The sequence below is a fragment of the Paramacrobiotus metropolitanus genome, unplaced genomic scaffold (assembly GCF_019649055.1).
Source record: "Paramacrobiotus metropolitanus isolate TYO unplaced genomic scaffold, Prichtersi_v1.0 Parri_scaffold0000029, whole genome shotgun sequence".
NCBI classification, from domain to species: Eukaryota; Metazoa; Tardigrada; class Eutardigrada; order Parachela; family Macrobiotidae; genus Paramacrobiotus; species Paramacrobiotus metropolitanus.
This window is the reverse complement of record NW_026570249.1, coordinates 645,198-666,273: the sequence shown is the minus strand read 5'-3', so window position 1 is coordinate 666,273 and position 21,076 is coordinate 645,198. Positions and strand designations below refer to the sequence as shown.

Here is a 21,076-nt window from a genome sequence, read left to right as displayed (position 1 = left end):
TCCCACGACACGGTCACTCCGACTTCCCGTCCCGTCGTTGTGTCCGAAAGTTGTGTTCCTCATAGTTGTCCGTGCTTCGGCTGTATTCTTTTGACAGGAAGTAGGCAACCGCCCGTTGCAACGGTTGGAAGTCACCGCCCAGGGCGGTTGAAGGCTGCATTATGGCAAGCCGGCATTAGGCTTATGGCAGGCCGAGTATTATCGTACGTATTATATTTTGGTAACAAGTAATTATGCACTTTACACTGTATAATTTGTCAAATCTGAGAAACTAAATTTTTCATAAACTTTCAGTTTGGCAATCTACCCACTCACGGTAATTTTTGGCACAAATTACCTCTTTAGTAGCTTTCCATATTTATTGTTATCCCAAAATGCCTTGCAGTGTTTCACACAGCTGCTCTGAATTCCGAGTTATTCGGTATTAATTTTTTTATACTGTTAATGTTTGACGAGGCATTTTGCTACAATTTAATAAGCCGATGTAAATAAAACTTACGTAAACTTTCCAAACGGCTCACAGATGGAAAACCATGTACAATATGTACTACAAACTTACAAATTTGGAAAAATGAACTGTGCGTACAGATGTAATTATTTTAGCAATTAAAATGTCTGTTTAACAAAAAGAGGGTTGTGTAAGAGTGCATTTACGAGTGCATTTACGTGCTCGTATTATTTTTCTCGTAATAATTAGTACATATGTATAGGTACATGATATATAAGTGTGTTAATAATCGGGGCGTTTAGGTGGGCACACTGGGCAGTGGCCGCTTGGGCAAACGTATGATTGGGCGAAAAAAAACGGAGACTGTATTAGGGAGGAGCCATCCTCTCCTACACCGAAGTCGTCGAAACCACGAATTTCGACGTTTCGGTTTCAACACGATCATGCCCCCTCATAGTCATCCGTAAAAATGGGACGGAGAGTCGGGGAATGGAGTTATTCGAAATTTGGACACCTTTTAGTCGAAACTGCTGTTTTCGGTGAACTATGAGGCAGCCTTTAAGCTGTCGATCGGTGTAATCGGTACTGTATATGCAGCCGATCTGCTCGAGAAATCCGGTCGGAAATAAGGGAAGTTTGCGCATCAAACCCAAATCGGAGTGTGGTTAGCACGATTACGGACTGTGGAGCACAACGCGTATTACGTGTCGTCGATGGAGCGTGGCTTTTCGCTTCAGTTTCGACTTCTTAATATTGGGACCTTAGCGTTTGCAAACTTCATCTATACACGAAATATATACTTACAAACACGTGACGTCACGTCCGAACCCATGATGCAGCGATTCGCTGCCGCGCAAATTACATGTATGCGTGCGGTGCCAAAAACCCATCCACGTAAGGCCCTTACGTGCATGCATGTAACTCCACCCCTTTCCACGCATACAAACAAGTAACCGATCCAGCTGTCAGTCGATCCCGAAATTTCAAACGTTCGTCTTTCATTTTCTTCTCAACGGATCTTGCCAATCGATATACCAAAAGGTGCAAAATTAAATTTCAATTTTTTTGATAGCTAGCAGGTGGCTATTTATGGCGAATCAAGAAAGTTATGGCTGTTTTAGTTTCTCGTAGACTTAACATAGGATGGAAGCAACGCCTCCTCGCACGGCCCTATGCTAAGATAAGTTTTCCAAAACGAAAGATAAGTTTTCCAAATTTTGGAGATCAACATTCAATTGGGAGTCAGGTCAGATCGGGCCGATCGGCTACTTGTATGTCTCCATGCGAGGTGGCTGGCACCTCCGCACACTCGGTCGCTCAAACACGTAGGGAGCCAATGAGCCATATATACAAGCCTATTAATTTTCTGAGCGGTCTCTACGTCACTTGTTTGTATGCATAGATTTTACAAGTTGTCAACGCACTCCCCATAATATTGAAGTGCTGTACAGGCAGTACTATTTATTATTGATCATGAGCTCATAAAGTATGGGCTAATGGCTGCTAGTCATCATTATTTACATTCAAAATCGTTTTTGGTGGTAACATCGACCTTGCGTCTTGAAAATTTGTGATAGTATCTTGCCCTTATTATGAATCTCTTCTTATTATGAACACAAGCCCGGAATATTGTGTCGCGAGCATGGTGAGTTGTTATGTTGGTCAGAACTGTTAGCCTCCTCAACAGTTTAATAGCATCATACTACTGCTTGTGAGTAGTGATAATTGTATAATTGTACAAATATAGTACTTACGTAACCATATCATTGCAGAAGCAGTAGACCAGTACCACTGGGAAATTGGATAAGTGTTATGTGGCTCTTTGTGCGTTCTTGATCAGGGCCTTGATCAGGATCAGCATCTCGCTGCGCTCGATGCAAAAAATAGAGAAATAGGTTCTCTACAAAGTACAAACCTATGTCTCCTTAGTTATACGAATACTAACTAAGTAACAAGCCCAGCACGTGTCTTAGGATTTCGAGCATGTAAAAAGGTTAACTGCCCAGGCAGAAATTCGCTGGATAGACTGTCTCGCCTATGCAGTCTTCGTGCTCAATGGTCTATGTAACCCCAGTCGTTCATTACTGGATTTCAACGTCGTTATTAACGAAACGATACCCCCTTCGTTTCGTTAATAACGACGGGTAATGCCGTTTAAACGTTCGTTAATCGTACCCCGTCGTTAATTCTATCGTCAATCGTACCCCTTCGTTGATACCGCAACCTGCTTTTTAACACATAGTAACAATCTGGGGATTTACAGTTAGCCCATGTTAAGCTAATGGCCACCATGGTAACAAGCTTTTGTGACCACTGGACTGTGGGTAGTGGGCTTTCCAGAAAATCGATGATGCAGGAACACTCTCAACACTGAGAGGATTCTGTAGCACTTTAGAGCGGGCAGATTGAATGTGTGGAACGGGAGAAAAATGGTTACAACGGCAAAGTGTCGAGGACCCTGGTTACGTAGTTAGTATTCATATAACTAACTAAGTAACAAGGGTCCTCGACACTTTGCCGTTGTACTCAAAGATCTCCCGTTCTGCACATCCAATCTGCACGCTCTAAAGTTCTACAGAATCTTCTCAGTGTCGAGAGTAATCCTGCATCATCAAATTTCTGAAAAGCCCAATTCCCACAGTCCAGTGGTCACTCAAAAGCTTGTTTTATTAATAGGTGTATAAGGGATAAACCCTGGTGATAAGTAACACTGGCGAAAAATTCAGTACAGTACTTTTTTTGCCGTCACACCTCGTTAATATTTCTCGAAATACAGAAGAAATACAATGGCCGAAACGGCCATCAAGTTGTACAAAGGACATTCCAAAAATAATTTTCCCTATTTTGTATCTCCCGGCATTAACGCATTCAGCTAATATCATCCATATTGTTACAAACGTCCTTCATTAGCATACTGTATAAAGAAATTATTTTGTTTAAGTACAATCAAATGGGGAAGAAATGCCAAAAAAAACAGCAAAGGGTTTTCAAAGTTTTTCATGTGATTTTCCCGGACAGTTTTTGTTATTTTTTGCAATCTTTCTGCTCATTTGCCTTGATGCCTAAAATATATTTAGATTAAGAATTCTTTCCTCTTGCAAAATAAAGTTTTGAACAAAATGTCCTATTCAAACCACTTTTCTAGAAAAATAAGAACTGCTTGGGACTAGGTGTAAAAATCAAAGCATCGCAGCATCCAGACGGTAAAAAACAGAAAATTTCATGAAAAAATTTGCTGTTATCGGTGGAATGCAAACTTTCTTGGTATCTGAGATGCGCACGACTGGCCATAAAATTTGCTTTTTATCGATGGGAAGCATCACGAATTTGTAAAAGCGAAACTGCTGAAATGAGGGAATTTCGGTGTCTAATGAAAGAAAAACGTTTACTTTTACCTCTGAGCTTTTCAAAATGTCCTGCCATCGCAGTAATATCAAGTACTAAATTTGCAGTTGACATTTTAAATTTTTTGTTGAAAACATTGCCAGGTCAGGATTGGCAATAAAGGAAGAAATTTCAAAAAAGGTGCTGAGAAAGTGCAAAAGTAGCATTCACCATTCTGTTTTTCGTTTGGCAAGTTCTTCTTCGATTCTTTTGATTCTTATTTCTTGACATAGTTTACATAATGGGTTATCCAGCAAAAATTATACTATTTGTGTATACCCTAAAATCGCAGGGAGACAGATTAGGGAACACTATTTTTGGAATGTCCTTTGTAATTGTATGGCAGTCTTTTGCGGACGATCCATAAGGGATACGAACATTTCACAGATACAAAACCATAGTGGAATTTTACTCTGATTTTGAATCTGCAGTTTGTTTGCTGAAATTAAACATCTGACTACTGACATCCCCTCGTATAATGAAAAATTTAGCTATCACTTTGATTTCAACGACCCTAAACGGCTAAACCTGAAATACGAAAATTTTCTGCCAAAAGCGGATAAATTTTTTTTCATTAGTTTCAGTTAATCTTTGCGAGCTGCTGCTGCAAAAGGGCTCGCACTAAAAGACCACTGTTACTTTGAACTTTACCCATAACACCCGTATAGAGATATTCGTAGACTGTAGAGTATAGCTGGCCAGCACTTTTTTTGATCCCTCGACCGTATAACACAGTTATACAAAGGACATTCCAAAAAATATAATGTTCCCTATTTTGTATCTCCCGGCATTAACGCATTCAGCTAATACTATCCATATTTTTACAAACGTCCTTCATTAGCACACTGTAGAAAGAAATTATTTTGTTTAATTACAATCAACTGGGGAAGAAATGCCAAAAAAACACCAAAGGGGTTTCAAAGTTTTTCACGTGATTTTCCCGGACAGTTTTTGCTATTTTTTGCAATCTTTCCGCTCATTTTCCTTGATGTGTAAATTATACTTAGATTAAGAATTCTTTCCTCTTATAAAATAAAGTTTTGAACAAAGTGTCCTATTCAAACCACTTTTCTAGGAAAATAAGAACTGCTTGGGACTAGGTGTTAAAATCAGAAAGCATCGCAACATCCAGACGGTCAAAAACAGACAATTTCATGAAAAAAATTTGCTGTTATCGGTGGAATGCAAACTTTGTTGGTATCTGAGATGCCACGACTGGCCATAAAATGTGCTTTTTATCGATGGGGAGCATCATGAATTTATAAAAGCAAAGCGGCTGAAATAAGGGAATTTCGGTGTCTAATGAAAGAAAAACGTTTACTTTTACCTCTGAGCTTTTCAAAATGTCCTGCCATCGCAGTCATATCAAGTACTAAATTTGCAGTTGACATTTTAAATTTTTTGTTGAAAACATTGCCAGGTCAGGATTGGCAATAAAAGAAGAAATTTCAAAAAAGGTGCTGAGAAAGTGCAAAAGTAGCATTCACCATTCTGTTTTTCGTTTTGCAAGTTCTTCTTCGATTCTTTTGATTCTTGTTTCTTCAGATACAAGTTTTAGTTTACTCGTAGTTTACATAATGGGTTATCCAGCAAAAATTATACCATTTGTGTATAACTTAAAATCGCAGGGAGACAAAATAGGGAAATTATTTTTGGAATCTCCTTTGTACATACATTAAATCAGTTTAAAAAGTATATATGACGAAAATTTCTAGCGTTTCCTTCTACACTTTTCGTTCTGATCTGAAATATCAGAACTTGCTCTCTCTTCCCGTTTTTTTTCTGCCAGTGTGCGTTTCTTTAAGGTGAAAACTATCCGATGGCAGATTTAGGGAGAAAAGACATAAGGGAAAAAACTCAAAAACGAAAATTCATTCCTAAAATAAAATTTATTCATTCATAAGGGAAAAATCTCATAAAGGATTTTCGATAAAACAACCCACATATAAACGGTAAGTTTACAGATAGTCTGCATTACTTCTTTTTCTTTAAATCGTACAGGCCATCAAGCTGTCAGAGGCGGCAGCCTGCGCCTGGTGCGTACGATCCACAAAGGACGTACTTGCACCCATTGCATGCCGCTATCGCCTCTCTCGGTGTACGTACGTGTGCTGCTACTGCACTGACTCATCCGCTGAAGTGGATACACGCAGCGCACACGCTGAGCTGTACTTGCTCTCTAGTCCTTTTCTCGCAGTACCACTCAGCGTCATACGCTCGCGTTGGATCGAGTCCAGTCTGCGCATCATCACACAGCTGATGTCTGGCCAGGCCGCACGTGGTTGCCGCCAGAATTCCTTTCACGCCATCAGACGCTCAAGAACCCTGTTAGCAACCACTTGCTACTTTTTAGCCAGACGTGCTATGTTCTTGCATTCTGCTATTACGCAGCATTGTTCCCTTTATTTGTCAATAAAGCACACTCGTGATCTCCTCGCCAGAGTCTGTTACATGGTAGCAGCATCTTTCTGGTTTTCGATCTCACGGAATCTCTAAGGAGACGGTGAAGGCTTCACTTGCGGAGAACTCGACGGGAATCTTTTCAGTCACGGACAGATCGACTGCTGAAGCAGCCGCTGCATTGACTGTCGATCACACAGATCGCATCGTCTTACAGCCGAGGAAAAACGAAAATCACTGAAGTAAATCTTGCCCAGCTGGTGAGCACAGTTTTCTTGTCTCTTTCACATTGAAGAGTACGTTTCCCAAACGCACGGACTTTCCTTCTCCCAACGGACGGATCAGACTCGAACCGGAGTCTGCAGCGCGACAGGATTACTTCAATTACATGGGGACCATCGGTTTGAAACTTTGAACACCGACCCGCAACTTTAACCGCGGATTTCATCTCGGAAACGACGGATTTGCGACCTCAGACGGAGGAAATCGACCAGAACCGACACCGACACCGACACTGGTAAAGTCACGGTTGTAGGTCGATTTTAGCCGAAACTAGATCGGCTTTTCACTTTCTAGCGATAGAAAACTATTTCTATCCGAAAATTTAAAATTTTTAACGGTGAAAAAGTAATTTCTGACGGAGAAACCGATTCGGAATTTGCTTTTGGTCGAGAACCGACCTGCTAGGTCAACGAACCTGTCTAGACAGTTAGACAACGGCTGACCGGCAACAAGTCGGAAATTCTTTTCTTTTCGATTTCTAACGGTGTTTCGACCACCAGAAAAATCCTAAAAGTCTTAAAAACGTGTTTCTAACGGATAGAAAATTAAAAATTTGACTAGATTAACTTTCTAGCCGACCAAAAATAGTTTGTTTTTCTGGCGGAAAATAGCGCCAAAATTTTCGAACTTCTTTGTGACGTCAGAACGACCGCTAATCAGTACTTTGAGGGCAGCTAATCAGCGTGCAGGGGAATCTTTCCATAGCCTAACATCGAGTGAATCATCATTTTTTGTAACTTTTGCATGCGGCTCGCTATCTTTGGCGTAGGCAGAAGTGCAAGCCCGCTTAACCTGTTACGTCATACTGGTCAGCACAGTAGTATAGGACGTACTACACCATACCACTATAGCATACTGTACTGTACTACCGTACTGTATATTAACGCTGTGTACTGAGTCACCAACAGACACAACATCAACAACAACAATAAGCCGGACGGTCCTGACACTCAGAAGTTCCTGAACCGAAAGAAGTTCCTGAACTCACCGAACATTTTCACACAGAAGATTGTTCGATTTTTTATTCCTAACCTATAAAACCTAGGCTCCATCAGAGCCGACCTGATTCGACCACAATGTCAAATCCCAAGGAGAACGAATACGCCAGAAAGTATAACAAGGATTACTCTCGGCGTGCGAACACGACCGCGTCGTACTCACTCCGGTACGCCGGTCAGGATAGAAGTCAGCCGTCCTCAACCGACTCGACTAAGTCGGCCGAAGCAAGGGAAAGGCGTAGCGAACGGATCCTCCTTGCCGACTCGAATCCGACCTCAGATGACAGTTTCGAGGATGCCAGGGATAAAACATTCCTGGACACCCAAGCTGACGTAGCAGCCCCGTCCCACCCGACCGGGGGGGGGGATGTGGAACAGCTGCAGGCAGGGACCACATTGTCTCATGCCGACCAAGAGTCGAGCTCACACAGAGCTCAAGACTTGGTAACGGCTACAAAAGCCACCGAGCTCGGACGAACATCGCCGACTAAGGAAGTTGGCGAACAACAACTGATTAGGGAAGTCGACCAACCTTCGGTGAAGGAAGTCCGCCAACACAAGGTCGACCAACCACCAACGAAGGAGGTCGGACAACAGCAGCCGACCTCGACTGAACTGGAACAGCTGACAACAGAAGTCGGCAAAGTCCAACCGATCACACAGGTCGGAAGGATCTCGCCAGCCTCAGAGGTCGGTCAACAGTAGCCGACCGCAGTTGTTGCACAAAAGGAAGTCAGCAATCAGCAACTGACTAGCCTGGAACGGCAACTAGCCGACAACAAGTCGGATGCGGCCATCCAGTCGACCAAACCAAAGGCCGGAACGGAAGATTCCGAGGTACCGCCACGAAGCGGCCCTCATTCAGCTGGATCGCCGACCAACATACCCGCACCTAACGAACGGGTAATTTCACCGTTGAGCCGACCTTTGCCAACTGAAAGCGAGTCGACTCGAGCGACTGAACCTCAACAAACGGTGAAGTCGACTGAGGCGACACCAAGTCGCCTGAAAATCACCTCGTCACCTCTTATGTTCGAACCTGGCGAACTTGGTAGTGAGAAAACTTCGACGCCAGCGGATGAAGTCTTCGACGCAATAAACGCGTCAAGGCCGAACAGTGCGGACGGATTTTTTACAACACCGGTGAAGTCCAACAAGGACGACCTCACATACCAAGCCAGCTCACTGGAACATACGGCGAAGAAGTGGATCGCGGCTACACCGCCCGAAAAGATCGAAGATGCCGACTCACTCCGTGCGAGATGTCGTTAACTGATCACACAGATCGTTTTGGCAGATCACATTGTCAACTCGGCGGAAGGATCGCTCCGGAACTCGGAAGACACCCATAAACTCGAACGGAGGAAATGGGAACGCGATATGGCCGATGCTAACAAAGGCATCGCCATCCAACAACGGGAAATCGACCGACTCAACGCCATACTGAAACGAGTCGACCAACCGTGTCGATATGAGACGGACGAAGTCGCCATACTTAATGGTAGGCTGGAGCGGTCAACGGCGGCCGTCTTCGACATCAAACGCGAGCTCGAAAAGTCGCAGAAGATGCTTAAAGAGGCACAGAAGGAACTGGCCGATGCTCAAACACCATTGGTCGCCTCGGAAACTACAGCAGGAGCATTCCACCAGCAACTGAACCTGGCTAACGAAGAGGCTGAAGTCTATCGAAACGAAGTCGATAGATACACAACCGAGCTGAAGCAGGCCGATAACGAGATCGACCGGCTAACACATTACACCGGCCAACTGCAGTGGGAGATGGAACTCCTCCTGGTCAGAACGGGGCAACGATTCATCGACCATCATAGTCGGCAGTCGAGCTCTCCCAACCACGGGGCAGCCGATGCCGACCTGGTAGAAGCGAACGCTCAACTGGCCGAGCAAGTCCATGGACTGAATAAAGTCCTTAAGGAGGAACAGAAACTCCGAGCCCATCTGGAATACAGCTTGGCTGACGCTCAAAAGGTGAACGAGGCGCAACGAAGTCGCATCGTCTACCTGGAGGCCCGCGAATCCGAACTATACGACTTCGGTGGGTGAACAAGCTGCCCGCAACATCACAGAGATGATGCGGCAGATGGATGAAATGGACACTGAAGCACGGTGTTTGAGGGAGGAGAAGAAGCACTTGGAACAGAGCCGGGCCGAACCTCCCTCATACCGAACGTCCATGGCGCAGGATCAACATCCGTCACGAACCATAAGTGACATCCTGTGGGGCATTAACCCGACCCAGCAAATGGAGAAGAAGGAGAACAAGACCTACTTCGTCGGAGTCGTAACAACGACCCGAGCGTTGGAACAATTCCACAACCACCGACCATACCGAGTGCTCCGGAATCGAAACGCAATACGTCGACTGCGGCACCACATGTGCAAACGTCGAACGTGGCGACAACAACGTCAGCTGGTGCTTATACCAGCACCTCGTACTCGACGCATGCAACAACGCATGCGCCGGTACCCAATGTGAGAGGAGATCGGACAACAAATGCCGAACATCTCCCAGTGCCAAGACCGAGACCTGGAGCGGAAGCATATCGCCCACCAAGGACGAACTCAAACCCGAATATGGGTAACTTACTCCGCCAAAACTCGCCGTTCGACTTTGAACGAGCACGGACTCGGTCGTATAATACGACCGACCATCGGCAGGAAGGATATAACGAGGAACGGTCGACTCGATATCCGGAGGATAACTCCGACCAACAAGGTCGGATGCCTCGAAACCGATCTACACAAGGCCGGATGCCTGCCCGGTAAACACAGCCTAACTTGTATGGAAGAGTTCCTGATCAACCGAGAGGATTCTATCCGCAGGCGCCGAGACAAAATCGAGCGCCTCCTCCACAACCGAATGGGGACCAGCCGGTACAGCCTCGTTACGCAAACTAGGCTCAGGCACCGCATCCGCAACAGGACGGATATGATGGCCAATATGAACCGGCTTATCAGCAGGGGGCATACGAAGACCAACAAGGTCGGATGCCATACCCTAACCTGCCACCGGCCCCGGTCCCACAACAAACTGCGCCGGCGGCACACCCAATCCCTCCGGAACATTTCTTTTTACATTGTTCTCCGATGCCAACAGAAGCAAGAAGCCAGCCAACAGATGCGTCACCGGTCCAACGAAACGCCTGTCTGGCCAGGCCGCACGTGGTTGCCGCCAGAATTCCTTTCACGCCATCAGACGCTCAAGAACCCTTTTAGCAACCACTTGCTATTTTAGCCAGACGTGCTATGTTCTTGCATTCTGCTATTACGCAGCATTGTTCCCTTTATTTGTCAATAAAGCACACTCGTGATCTCCTCGCCAGAGTCTGTTACAAAGCGTAATTCCCGAAGATTTTTAAAAATTTTCTTTGCGCATTTTCTTTTTATTTTTCACTATCGAAATCTCTTGCCTTTTTGACCGCGAAAATTTCCTTCATTTTTTGATCATCGAAACTTCCTACCTCTTTTTAACCAAAAAATATTTCCTCTTTTAATTATTCCTTCCTCTTTTTGACCCAATAATATTCCTTTCTTTAATTATCCCTTCCTCTTTTTGACCGTGGACCACCGAATGGGAAAATGTCAACACCAATTGATTAGAATAAAATCAACGGTTTAGCCGTGAACTCAGCTGCGACTACGATTACGGTATCAGTAGCTTGTTTTAATAAACTGTTAATAAACTTATTTAAAATATTTTCATTTTAACTGGCAAGCGCAGGGAGCTCACGAAAGTATTTATTAACATAAAGGCTGACAATAGTGCGTAATAGCAGGAAGAAAGACAAATGATGCCAGTGTGGCCCAATCTATAAACGTGTTGCTGAGGTTCTTGAGCGTCTGTCAAGGCGTGAAAGAATGCTGGCGGCATTGCCGCGGCAAGCACGTGCGTGATGCAGCCGTAGAGATGTGAAAAACCGAACCGAACCGTTTGCAACCGCGGTTAAACCGGTTCGGTTCGGTTCCTCGTTTTTCGAGTCGCAGTTTTTCGGTTAACCGAACTGATTGAGTCGGTTAGGGCGCGAGTCGAACCGAAAATAACCGGTTAACCGCGACTTCGACCGGTTACGGAGTTTTAAATTTTACAAGCGCGTTTTCGCCTAAATATCAAGTAAAACTTGAAAATTTTGCTCTAAAGCGAGTCAAAAACTCGAAATTTTCGCTGAAATCTCTTCCGAAACGCTCAACAATGTTTTGAAGGCCAAAAAAACGCGATTCTAAACCCGCTAAATTGTAGTTTTGCAACTTTAACGTAGCCACTAAAAATTTTTGGTTAAAGTCGGTTCGGTTCGGTTCGGTTCGACTAACCGTTACAACCGAACCGATTGAAGTGACTTGCACTTGTAACCGATTACAACTGAGCGACTTGGAAGTTAAGTTGAGTCGCTTGTCGAACCGAACCGAACCGGTCGAACCGTTGACATCTCTAGATGCAGGCCATACGCATCAGCTGTGTGATGCTGCGCAGACTGGACTCTATCCAACGCGAGCGTATGGACGCTGAATCATACGGCGATAGAGGGACGAGAGAGCAAGTATGCTCAGTGTGGCGCACTGCGGTATATCCGCTTCAGCGGATGAGTGCAGTGCAGCAGCACAAGTACATACATGAGACAGGCGAATACGGCATGTAGTGATGTGGGTGAGTGCGAGTACGCCATATGTGGGCGGAAGTTGACGGAACACCACGCGCAGGCTCGTAAGCCTGATAGGTAAATACGAATGAAGCGTAGAATGTATTTGAATTTGAAAACGTGCGTATCTGTATGTATTAAAAACTGGCAGCACAATTAAATCACCATTAAGAGCTATCTATTTCTTGCATTCCATTTTCCAACCATCGGTAATTTATTTTTACTTAAATTCGTGATTTGCCACGCCCACGGGACCACTGCCGATGAAATAATTTTTCCAAACGCTTCCCATATCTATTCTTTCTCCAAACAAAATTGAAATTTTTCTGAGGACAAAGGCGGTAACCGTGCCCTGGTTATTAACCAGGGCACGGTCACCGCCTTTGTCCTCAGAAAAATTTCATATAATTAGATTCAACCTTAATTTTCGATCCAGTCTTAATTATTTTGTCGTATCGCGCTGATGTACTAGTTCTCGTACCTTTGTACCGGGAACAAACTACCAATGATGGACGTGCTCGCAACCCGGTCTCCTACCACGATTTGGCAGTGCGTACAAGCGCGACGGCGTTGTCCAGCGGTCCATCGATTTCAGTGATTCAATGGAATACTGCTCTAGTACTACTATGTACTTGCAAAAACGGCTTCCCACAAATTTTTCTCCCAATTTTTATCTTTCCCCAGCACTAAATTCGGACATTGCTCATTTCGGCAACTGGACATTTCGGCCATCTTCGTTTTTTTCTCCAGATTTTCGAGTTTCCTTATGTTTTCTCACCTCTTTCTTCTGTTTTCTTGTGTTTGTTAAGTTTTCTTATATTTTCTTGCGTTTTGTTATATTTTATTATTTCCCCTCTTGTATTCTTATGTTTGGTTTTTTAAGCTTTTTCAAGTTTGTTTCGTGTTCCTACATTTTATCATGTTTTCTTATGTTCTTGTGTTTACTTTTTTTTTCTCGTTTTTCTCTTTTGATTCCTTTGTTAGATTTTTCTTGATTGATTGATTGATTTTTGATTGTAACTTCAAAATGCGCTGATTGATTTGATTGATTTTCTTGTAAGTCAAACAAAAATTAGCATCGGGCGAAATTTACTGTGGCCGAAGTGATCGGCGGCCGGAATGAATGACGGCCGAAGTGAATTACGGCCGCGAAATACTCTAGCCGAAATGAACGCGGCCGAAATGAAAACGGCTGAAGTGATCGGTAGCCGGTTAGGATGCCCAATGTATCACCGACTAACGGATTTTTTGTCTGGCCAGTTTTTCACCGGCAGTTGAAACTACTACAGCCTTACTTTCAGAATCAGTTTCTCGAGGCATTTCTCAACATTTCAACGAAAACTAAATTTTATTACACTGGAAATGAATTTCGCTACAACTTTGCAAGTGGCAGTATGACAGCAAACTACAGAGAAATAATCAGATCAGTTTTAATTGCGCTGTCTTCAACTTGGCGCTACCCTCGGCTGCGTGGTGACCTCGCGAAGGATGTCGTCTGACAGCTTGGCCACGCCCACCGTTACACCGGTGCCCTGACCCAGGAGGCGCTTCAAGTGAATGGTGTACAGTGCACCACAAAGGGCCATTGGATGGCCAAGTCAACAGAATTGGCGTCTTTGGACTACGTCATAAAAGGGAATTTAAAATGAATTTTATGTTTGCGGAGCAAAGCCACAATACCTGTTCTGCAGCGCATTTTGAAAGTGGTCTGCTCTAATTTTAAAATTCCTCTAATTCATGACAAGCTCAAATCTTGAAAACCGCAGTTGCAATGGTGTTCGATAAATTCAGCTATCACATAAAAGTTAAAAAAAGCAATATATTGTCTAGTGGTTCATGGGAATTTTTTAAACGGACACCGCCAACTTGGCGTGAACGGGGTGTAGCTTAGGAATTACAGTAAGTTAGGCACCAAAAAGTATCGTTTGTGAATAACTTGAAATGGTACGCAGGCAAAATGGGGAAAAAACTTTTGGAATGATCTTTGTGATATGAATCCAATCAGCATTTTATCGTCTAAACATCAGTGAAACTTCCCAACCACCGTTTCCGAGAAGAAAAGATGAACAAATTTTTCTGTATCTATCTAGTTAGCAACATGCTGCTCTGTTTTAGACCTTTCATTATGCACTGGAAACGATACCGCATTATCAGCCCCTGTTGGCGGATGCCCACCAGATGAGCTATCACAACACTGTTGTCGTGCGTAGCAGTAGCGACACTTGGTGGTTGGGATACATTACGGATATCGACGGCGAATATGCCTTTATCCACTTTGACTCCGAAATAGTGGAAGCTCATTGGATACACATGAGAGATCTCTGGCCTCTGCCATCGTACTGGGACACAGACGTTTATGACACAGAAGGTTACCAAAATGTTAAGATATATGCGGCACTGCGTGATGAAGATAATGGACCCTTCCGCTTCCGACCAGCCGTGATGCTGAATAAAATTGAGGGTTGTGGCGCAGGTTGTTGCATGTTTTACATCAGAATCAACGGGCCCAATACCAACGTTCCTGTGCATAAAGCCCGCCTTCAGATCGTTCACGAAGGCCAAGTGTCTAGTGCGATCCCACCCAGCGGACCATCCATGCTGGACCGTCACAGTGGTTTGATGTATTTCAAGCACTTCATTTCTTTTGGCCAAGCCAAAGCCGTTCTGAGTGAGCCTTCCGATAAATTTCGCATCGTTAAACATGCCAGTGATGCTCTTCGACCCCGAATGCAATTACACTCACGTGAATATCTGAGTGACTGGTGCCGGTTTCACCTGCGCATTGAGCAGGGGGGATGCATGTTTATCATCGCTGGACTGGCAGCCGACGCGGAAACAACGAATGCGATGATTGGGACCTTGTCGAAAATCTTGGAAACTCATCTGGCCGGTCGGGCAGATTTACCGCCTATTGATAAGCGAACATTTCGCGCAAGCGAAAATACCCCTTGTGAAGCCGGTTAGAAGACTGTCATAATACAACTTCAGTTGTTCAAATTATTGTGATACCGGGTGGCTGAACAAAATGGCCTTCTCCGTGTTCAAAGGTCATAAGTAGAATCATGTCAAAGGTTCCAAAACAGGTTCCAAAACACAAAACTGAGTGGCAGTTCTTTCCCTTTTGAATTATTCGAATTCTTTGTTTTCTCTAGAGAAAGACTTCATGCTTCAACAGAAAAAAGTTGTTGGCATGGAAGCGTGCTGGGGAATTAAACAGTCAGCACACTTCGTGACTTTTCGAAAAATATTGCGGCTTTCTATCCGGTATTTTGGGTATTTTCGTTGGAAGTTTCTGGTGCACGACAGGCTGCAACAAAAATTATCTTATTTGGCTGATAAATGTAGTGAAACCTTGCCCAAATAGAAACAAGTTGTAGCCACATAACATGATGAAGAATTGGTGAGGAAACTTCTTTCAAAACGTCTGCTTACAGATTTCACGAGAATCAAATATGCGGGCTCTCAGTTCCCCGCTTCTTGACCAAACACGGTCACTAATCACTATAATATCGCAGCTCTTTACAGCAAACAAAACCAGAAACGACCCTCTATCCGAAGTAGCGATGTGACGTACAGTAAATTATTTTCGTTAGTTCAATAACAGGATCGAATTTTTAGTTAGAATTGGGTTTGCTCGGGTTTTTGCTTCCGGGCCAGCTTCCAACCCGACCCTAGTCTATAAAACCGTCAGACTTTTCTTTAACGTCATCTTGACTTCACTTTTTTATGCTGCAAACTTTGTTCTTTCCAATGAAACTAATATGATGTTAATCAGGCATTGGCCGGATCCTGCATACCATGATGAGCCGAGAAGGCAATTTTGTTCAGCCACCCGGTACTATCCTGCAGAAAAAGTTCAAAGTACAATACAGTGTACGGGCAGTGAAACTAACACTAAAAAACTATAAGGTTGCTTGTGGAGTCAAAAGACAACAGTTATTGCATATATGATCATTACTGAAGTGTTATTTATGATTACAAACCGTTTTCTTTAATTCTTTCCTTAGATATCGAAGTTGGTGCACCGATGTTGACTGTTTGCATCCGCGATTTGACGCCTTCGCTACTAAGCGATATTTTGTTGCATTTGGACTTGCATTCACGAATGAAGGCCAAACGGTAAGAGACAAGCTGTCCTCAAGAAGTACTCAAGAGTCAGAACTGAGTCAAACGTTTCGTACATGGTGAAATAACAAACATCAGCAACTGTCGTTTCCCTTTACTAACCACTACAGACTACAGTACAGAGTAACCAAGGCACCGACAAATGGTTGGTGTTGCTGATGACGCTTTCCGTCTCACGAAATTTAATTTTTTTTCTTTTTGATACTATATTTTACAGTATTTTTTTCGGAAAGCGTGAAATTCGAAGAAGACAACGGTTTACTGAATTGGTTTTGATGACGTTTTTCATTGTATTAATACAACAATAAAGAGAATGCACTGAGTGAAGATACTTGATAAAATTATATTGAAGACAAAATGTTCGCTCCTGAAACATTGGGGTGCGTCAGTGGCTGTTTGCCCCCAAGAGGGCCAGCCATGCCAGTCTGTTTACTTTTTTAATTTTGAATCATTTGAAGTAGTTTCTACCTGCAAGCTCATTGTTATAAAATTTTTTATTGATAAAATAAATAAGGAAGATTACTAATAAGTGTACAGTACCAGTGTGTACAGTATGTGTGTTTTGCGTATAGAGTGTGCGCTTTATGGCACTTGCTGCTGAGCAGCTCTAAAATGATGGAACACGTCAGCATCTCTTTCGAAAGCTGCTGCCAGATCAAGGTGGACAGCGATACCTGCTTTAAATTGGCCTCTCTACTCAGCCGCTCAATCGACGCAACGACTATAAGTATCACCGTGTTGAGAGTGTACCCGCCACACGACGCTTCGTTTTTGGGTAAAATACTGGATGCTATGGGAATTAAGCTGCCCTTGCTTGTGTTCAAAGACCACCTTAACGTCAAGCCATTAAGATTTCTTGGAGAAAATCAGTCATGTCTAAAGCATGGGGCAGCGGTTAATCTTATATTGTATCAGCGCTGTTGCAAGTTCGTTGTACTGCAAAACTTCAAAGTTACCGACCTTTTCGGTCAACACATGTACGATGTCTTTGTACAGCCCACCTACGGGTGGTTTACCGGCGTCGCATCTCGTCTCCTGCCACCGTGTGAGCGGGAGTGGATGACAATTCTCACACTCCAGTCACACGAATTGACCATTGACAAACTGCAAATCACCATTCCAAAGCTCTTGTTGCCCTGCAGTGAAGACGAAATGCACATGGCCAGTCGCTTTATGTGTGCTTTGAACGACAACTTTCCGCCGGTTACGAATGACATGGTAGCAAGGGTCACGACTATCCATGCGCGTTGGCTGAGCACCATGACTTATCCTGAGGACTGGCAGAGCATTCGCAATTACCTCATACTGTAAGTATACCTCCTGCTGTAAGTGCAAAGTGTGCACAAATGTACACGTTTTACTGTATGTATGCTCTGTCAAAAATCAGATGTGTAGTCCTTCGAGTGTTCTGTTTTGCACTACGTAACTACAACGTAGGGAGACGAAGTGTTGTGATTTCTAAGTACTGTACTTAAGGGTGTACAATCGTGTGACGTTGTACAACCGAGTAACTGAAAGCGGCACTACTTATTGCCCTTATTCAGGCTTATTGTCCTGCGACGAAATGTCCTGGCGTCGGAACAGTCATTAGGCAGAATGCATGGCGGCGTGATGTCCTTCAACTAAATTTCCCGCGACTAAATGACCCGGCGGTGAAATGCCTGAGACCATATGTCTCGCGACTAGTCCGACTACGAGTAGTTGTCTTCAGCGAATATTGCGGTGCCCGTTTTCTTTTTTATTCCGCTTTAGAAATCAAGAAAGTTTAAATCTGCTAATGCACAACTGGTTTCAGCAGCTCTTCTGTATCGTGCAAATTGGGTGAATCTTTAATTTTTTTTATTTGTTTCTGTGGCTATGGCTCTTGCAATTGTTTGGGTCTTGCAGCTCTCTCAGTAAATCAAAGTCAAACTTACGATAGGCCAACAAAAACGAATTTGACTTTTCCTGGTGCTCTGAGCGTGAGCCCATCCAATTTCCGCAGCTGCAGGCTTAAGTACTTCACAAGGTAAAATTTTAATCAGCTTCTTATTTATGTTAGTTTACCTTTAGTTCTTTCTCAGGTCAGCACGTCGTTGATTTTGTTCTCCCACCTGCCGCGCGCCTGTTCTCTGTTTCATCACAGCTTCTTTGTAATCGTTAACAACAAAATAATAAATAATTATAGGTGTTGCCTGTGTGGCTTGAGCAATCAGACGTGCTCATACGTACGTTCGCGTTCATGTACGATATCTTGCTCCTACTCCTACTCCGTCGTACCGTACCGCGAATTCACTGTTGTGGTACTGTGGTGCCCGTCATCGGACTAAGCCGAAATGAGCGGGTTTTGGGTATCTTTTAATTTGGATACCAAACTCGTGGTAGTCACTGGTAACCAGTTTATTGATTGTGATCCTTTACTATAAAAACTTGTTGTGATCCTAGAGATTTTGGTTGCCTTTATAATGTTTAACTTTTAACTGAGAAGCAGTGTGCCCGGCCTTGCAGTTTTTTGTTATTTTGATGGCTATTGCCTTTTTTTAAAATGCGTCCTTTAGTGTATACTTAACTCATGATTTGAAAGCCGATTTACTAAGTTAGGTAATGTATGCCGTTTTATGCAGATTCAGCGGTTTTACTTCGGCCGGAAGGCCAAAAGTATGGGACAATGTCGATTTGAGGGTTGATGATATATCATCATGGAGCAAAATGGCTATATTCGGGATAAACGAACTGTTTCGAGTGTGAATTGCGTCCATGCTGATTTGAATTAGTGAACATGACTATTATAATATTGCCAGAAATCGAGTCACCCGGAGATATACACCGAGAGAAGGACAGCACAGCTATCCAGGGGTTGTAGCAGTTCGCTCAACTTCGCTGCCTCTCTTCGATCTGTTAGGGACGGACACTGCTTTGACACCTGATGTAACGTCCTTGGAATTATCATGGATAGATTCGCCGTTTTTTTGCTGCTCCGTTTCAACTGTGTGCATTAAATAATCATTTTGGCTGCTTGCACGGTATACACGGGCGTTTGTTGCGTGCAAGGGCGACCTTTTTGGATGCTTGCGGAGTGGGCGGAGTTTTGCATTTACGGTTGAATGTTTTTTAATTTACTTTCTCAGTTATAATTTTTAAATCCAAAAAATTTACTTTTGATTTACCTATATTCTGTGAAAATCGATGTCCGAGAAAGGCGGCATTGCATGTGTAATCAGTAGGGTTGATTAAAGGACAGCATGCTGTCAGCTGCACATCTTACATGATCTGGGTTGTTTGTTACCTCCGCACTTACAGTAAATGTGTATTACGAAATTTATGAACATCAGATGCTACTTACGTATATATAGCAAAATTTTTTCGTTTGAGCGATTGCTTAGCGGTTCTTAGGCGTTAACTTGGAGTTAACGAAGGTGGAACGCTTCGTTATTGAGAACGAGAGGCTTTTGCGAAACTTGCAATGATTCCATCAGTTTGCCATGGAAGGCGGAGCCGCAGGCGACGCCGAGCTGCGGCGCGAGCGGAGCTCGCGAAGCAGCAAACATGCAAATGACATTTTGCGAAACGGTTTCTGGGTTTAGAAAATTTCAATAAAATGAATAGTTTATATCAATGCAGGTGCCTATATACCGTAAGCATCAAATAGAGAGCACCTGTGCAGCCACTCCACGAAGCTTAACTGACTGGTGACCGATCTGGAGCAACATTTCGCGTTGCAAGTTTAAGGTCATCGCTGCAGTCAATGTGAAAGGCAGATTTTCCGGTACATTAATGAAAAATCTGATTTTCAATCAGTGTTGCTTTACTGAACAGAGTAGGAATGTCTACTGACAAGTGAGTATCCTACTGAGTAGACACCAATCGACTAATATTAAAAAGTTAGTAAAAGTAACAGTTTCGGTCTGTAGTTTGTAATAATAAGTAATAAGGTTTTTGTGCTGATAGTATCCAGTAGGTAAAGTTCTGTTATTGCAAATTTTACTATGATTTAAAACAAAATTCGCCAAATTTATGCCGGAACTCCGGAGAGCTGGTTCCGGAGGCAAAATTATAACTTAGTACGTAGTTATTAAGTAAGTAACTTTTTAAAACCGGAAGTAACAGTAAGTAAACAGTAAACGCGTTGGCAGAAAAATAGTAACATTAAATCAAGCAGGAGAACATTACGGACATCACAGGGTGTCCGAAATTGACAGCAACGCAATATAATGGGATTTTGCCTTTTGGTATACTATCGCATTACTATATATTATATAGTATATTCATTCCGCGCAATTTGCGCGGGGTCTGCTAGTCTATTTAAAATAGTCGTACGAATAATTTTGTAGTACAGTGGCGCAGAACTCGTTCTGCAGTACCGTATTTAATAATGTTCTCATAAAATGCCTTGTATGTGGTCACCACAATCAGTAATTAGTTCATGGACAGAATCCAAGAATACAGGTCGGCACACAACATAAAGGTGAAGTATTTACAATATTTGTTAACTCTGCAAAATTATGGTGCGGGAAATGAATGGCAAAGTTTTGTCACACTTCTGCCTAAGGTAGTTCGTCAAAAAAGAAAAAACAGAAAGGTGCTGTATTGAATGGAGTAGATGGTACACAAGGCAGTGCGCGCAAAAGGTAAGTACTTAGTGCACGGCATGAAAAGTTGTGAAAGGTTTCGTAGTGCTTGTTTGATGCCCATACCATTTAAAAGTATTAAATTACTGTTAAGTGTACTGTAGCACAACAAACGATGGCTTTAAAATCAATAAATCTAACATGAAGTTCATAAGATTTTTAGTTTTCCGTATCGATTAA

The 21,076-nt window shown here is 43.3% G+C and overlaps 1 protein-coding gene across 2 annotated transcripts; it reads left to right on the top strand.

Moving 5' to 3' along the window:
• The first annotated feature begins 1,911 nt into the window (after window positions 1-1,911).
• On the top strand, window positions 1,912-19,545 carry LOC129588246 (uncharacterized). 2 transcript variants are annotated; one of them, XM_055482410.1, is made up of 5 exons: window positions 1,912-2,093; window positions 14,280-15,123; window positions 16,172-16,283; window positions 16,862-17,596; window positions 18,893-19,545. In XM_055482410.1, exons 1-5 carry the CDS (start codon window positions 2,058-2,060, stop codon window positions 19,014-19,016), a joined length of 1,851 nt encoding a protein of 616 aa, XP_055338385.1. In that variant the 5' UTR covers window positions 1,912-2,057; the 3' UTR covers window positions 19,017-19,545. The 2 variants fall into 2 exon arrangements, with proteins under 2 accessions (XP_055338385.1, XP_055338386.1); XM_055482411.1 differs by lacking the exon at window positions 18,893-19,545 and adding an exon at window positions 17,834-18,876.
• Window positions 19,546-21,076: the final 1,531 nt, after the last annotated feature.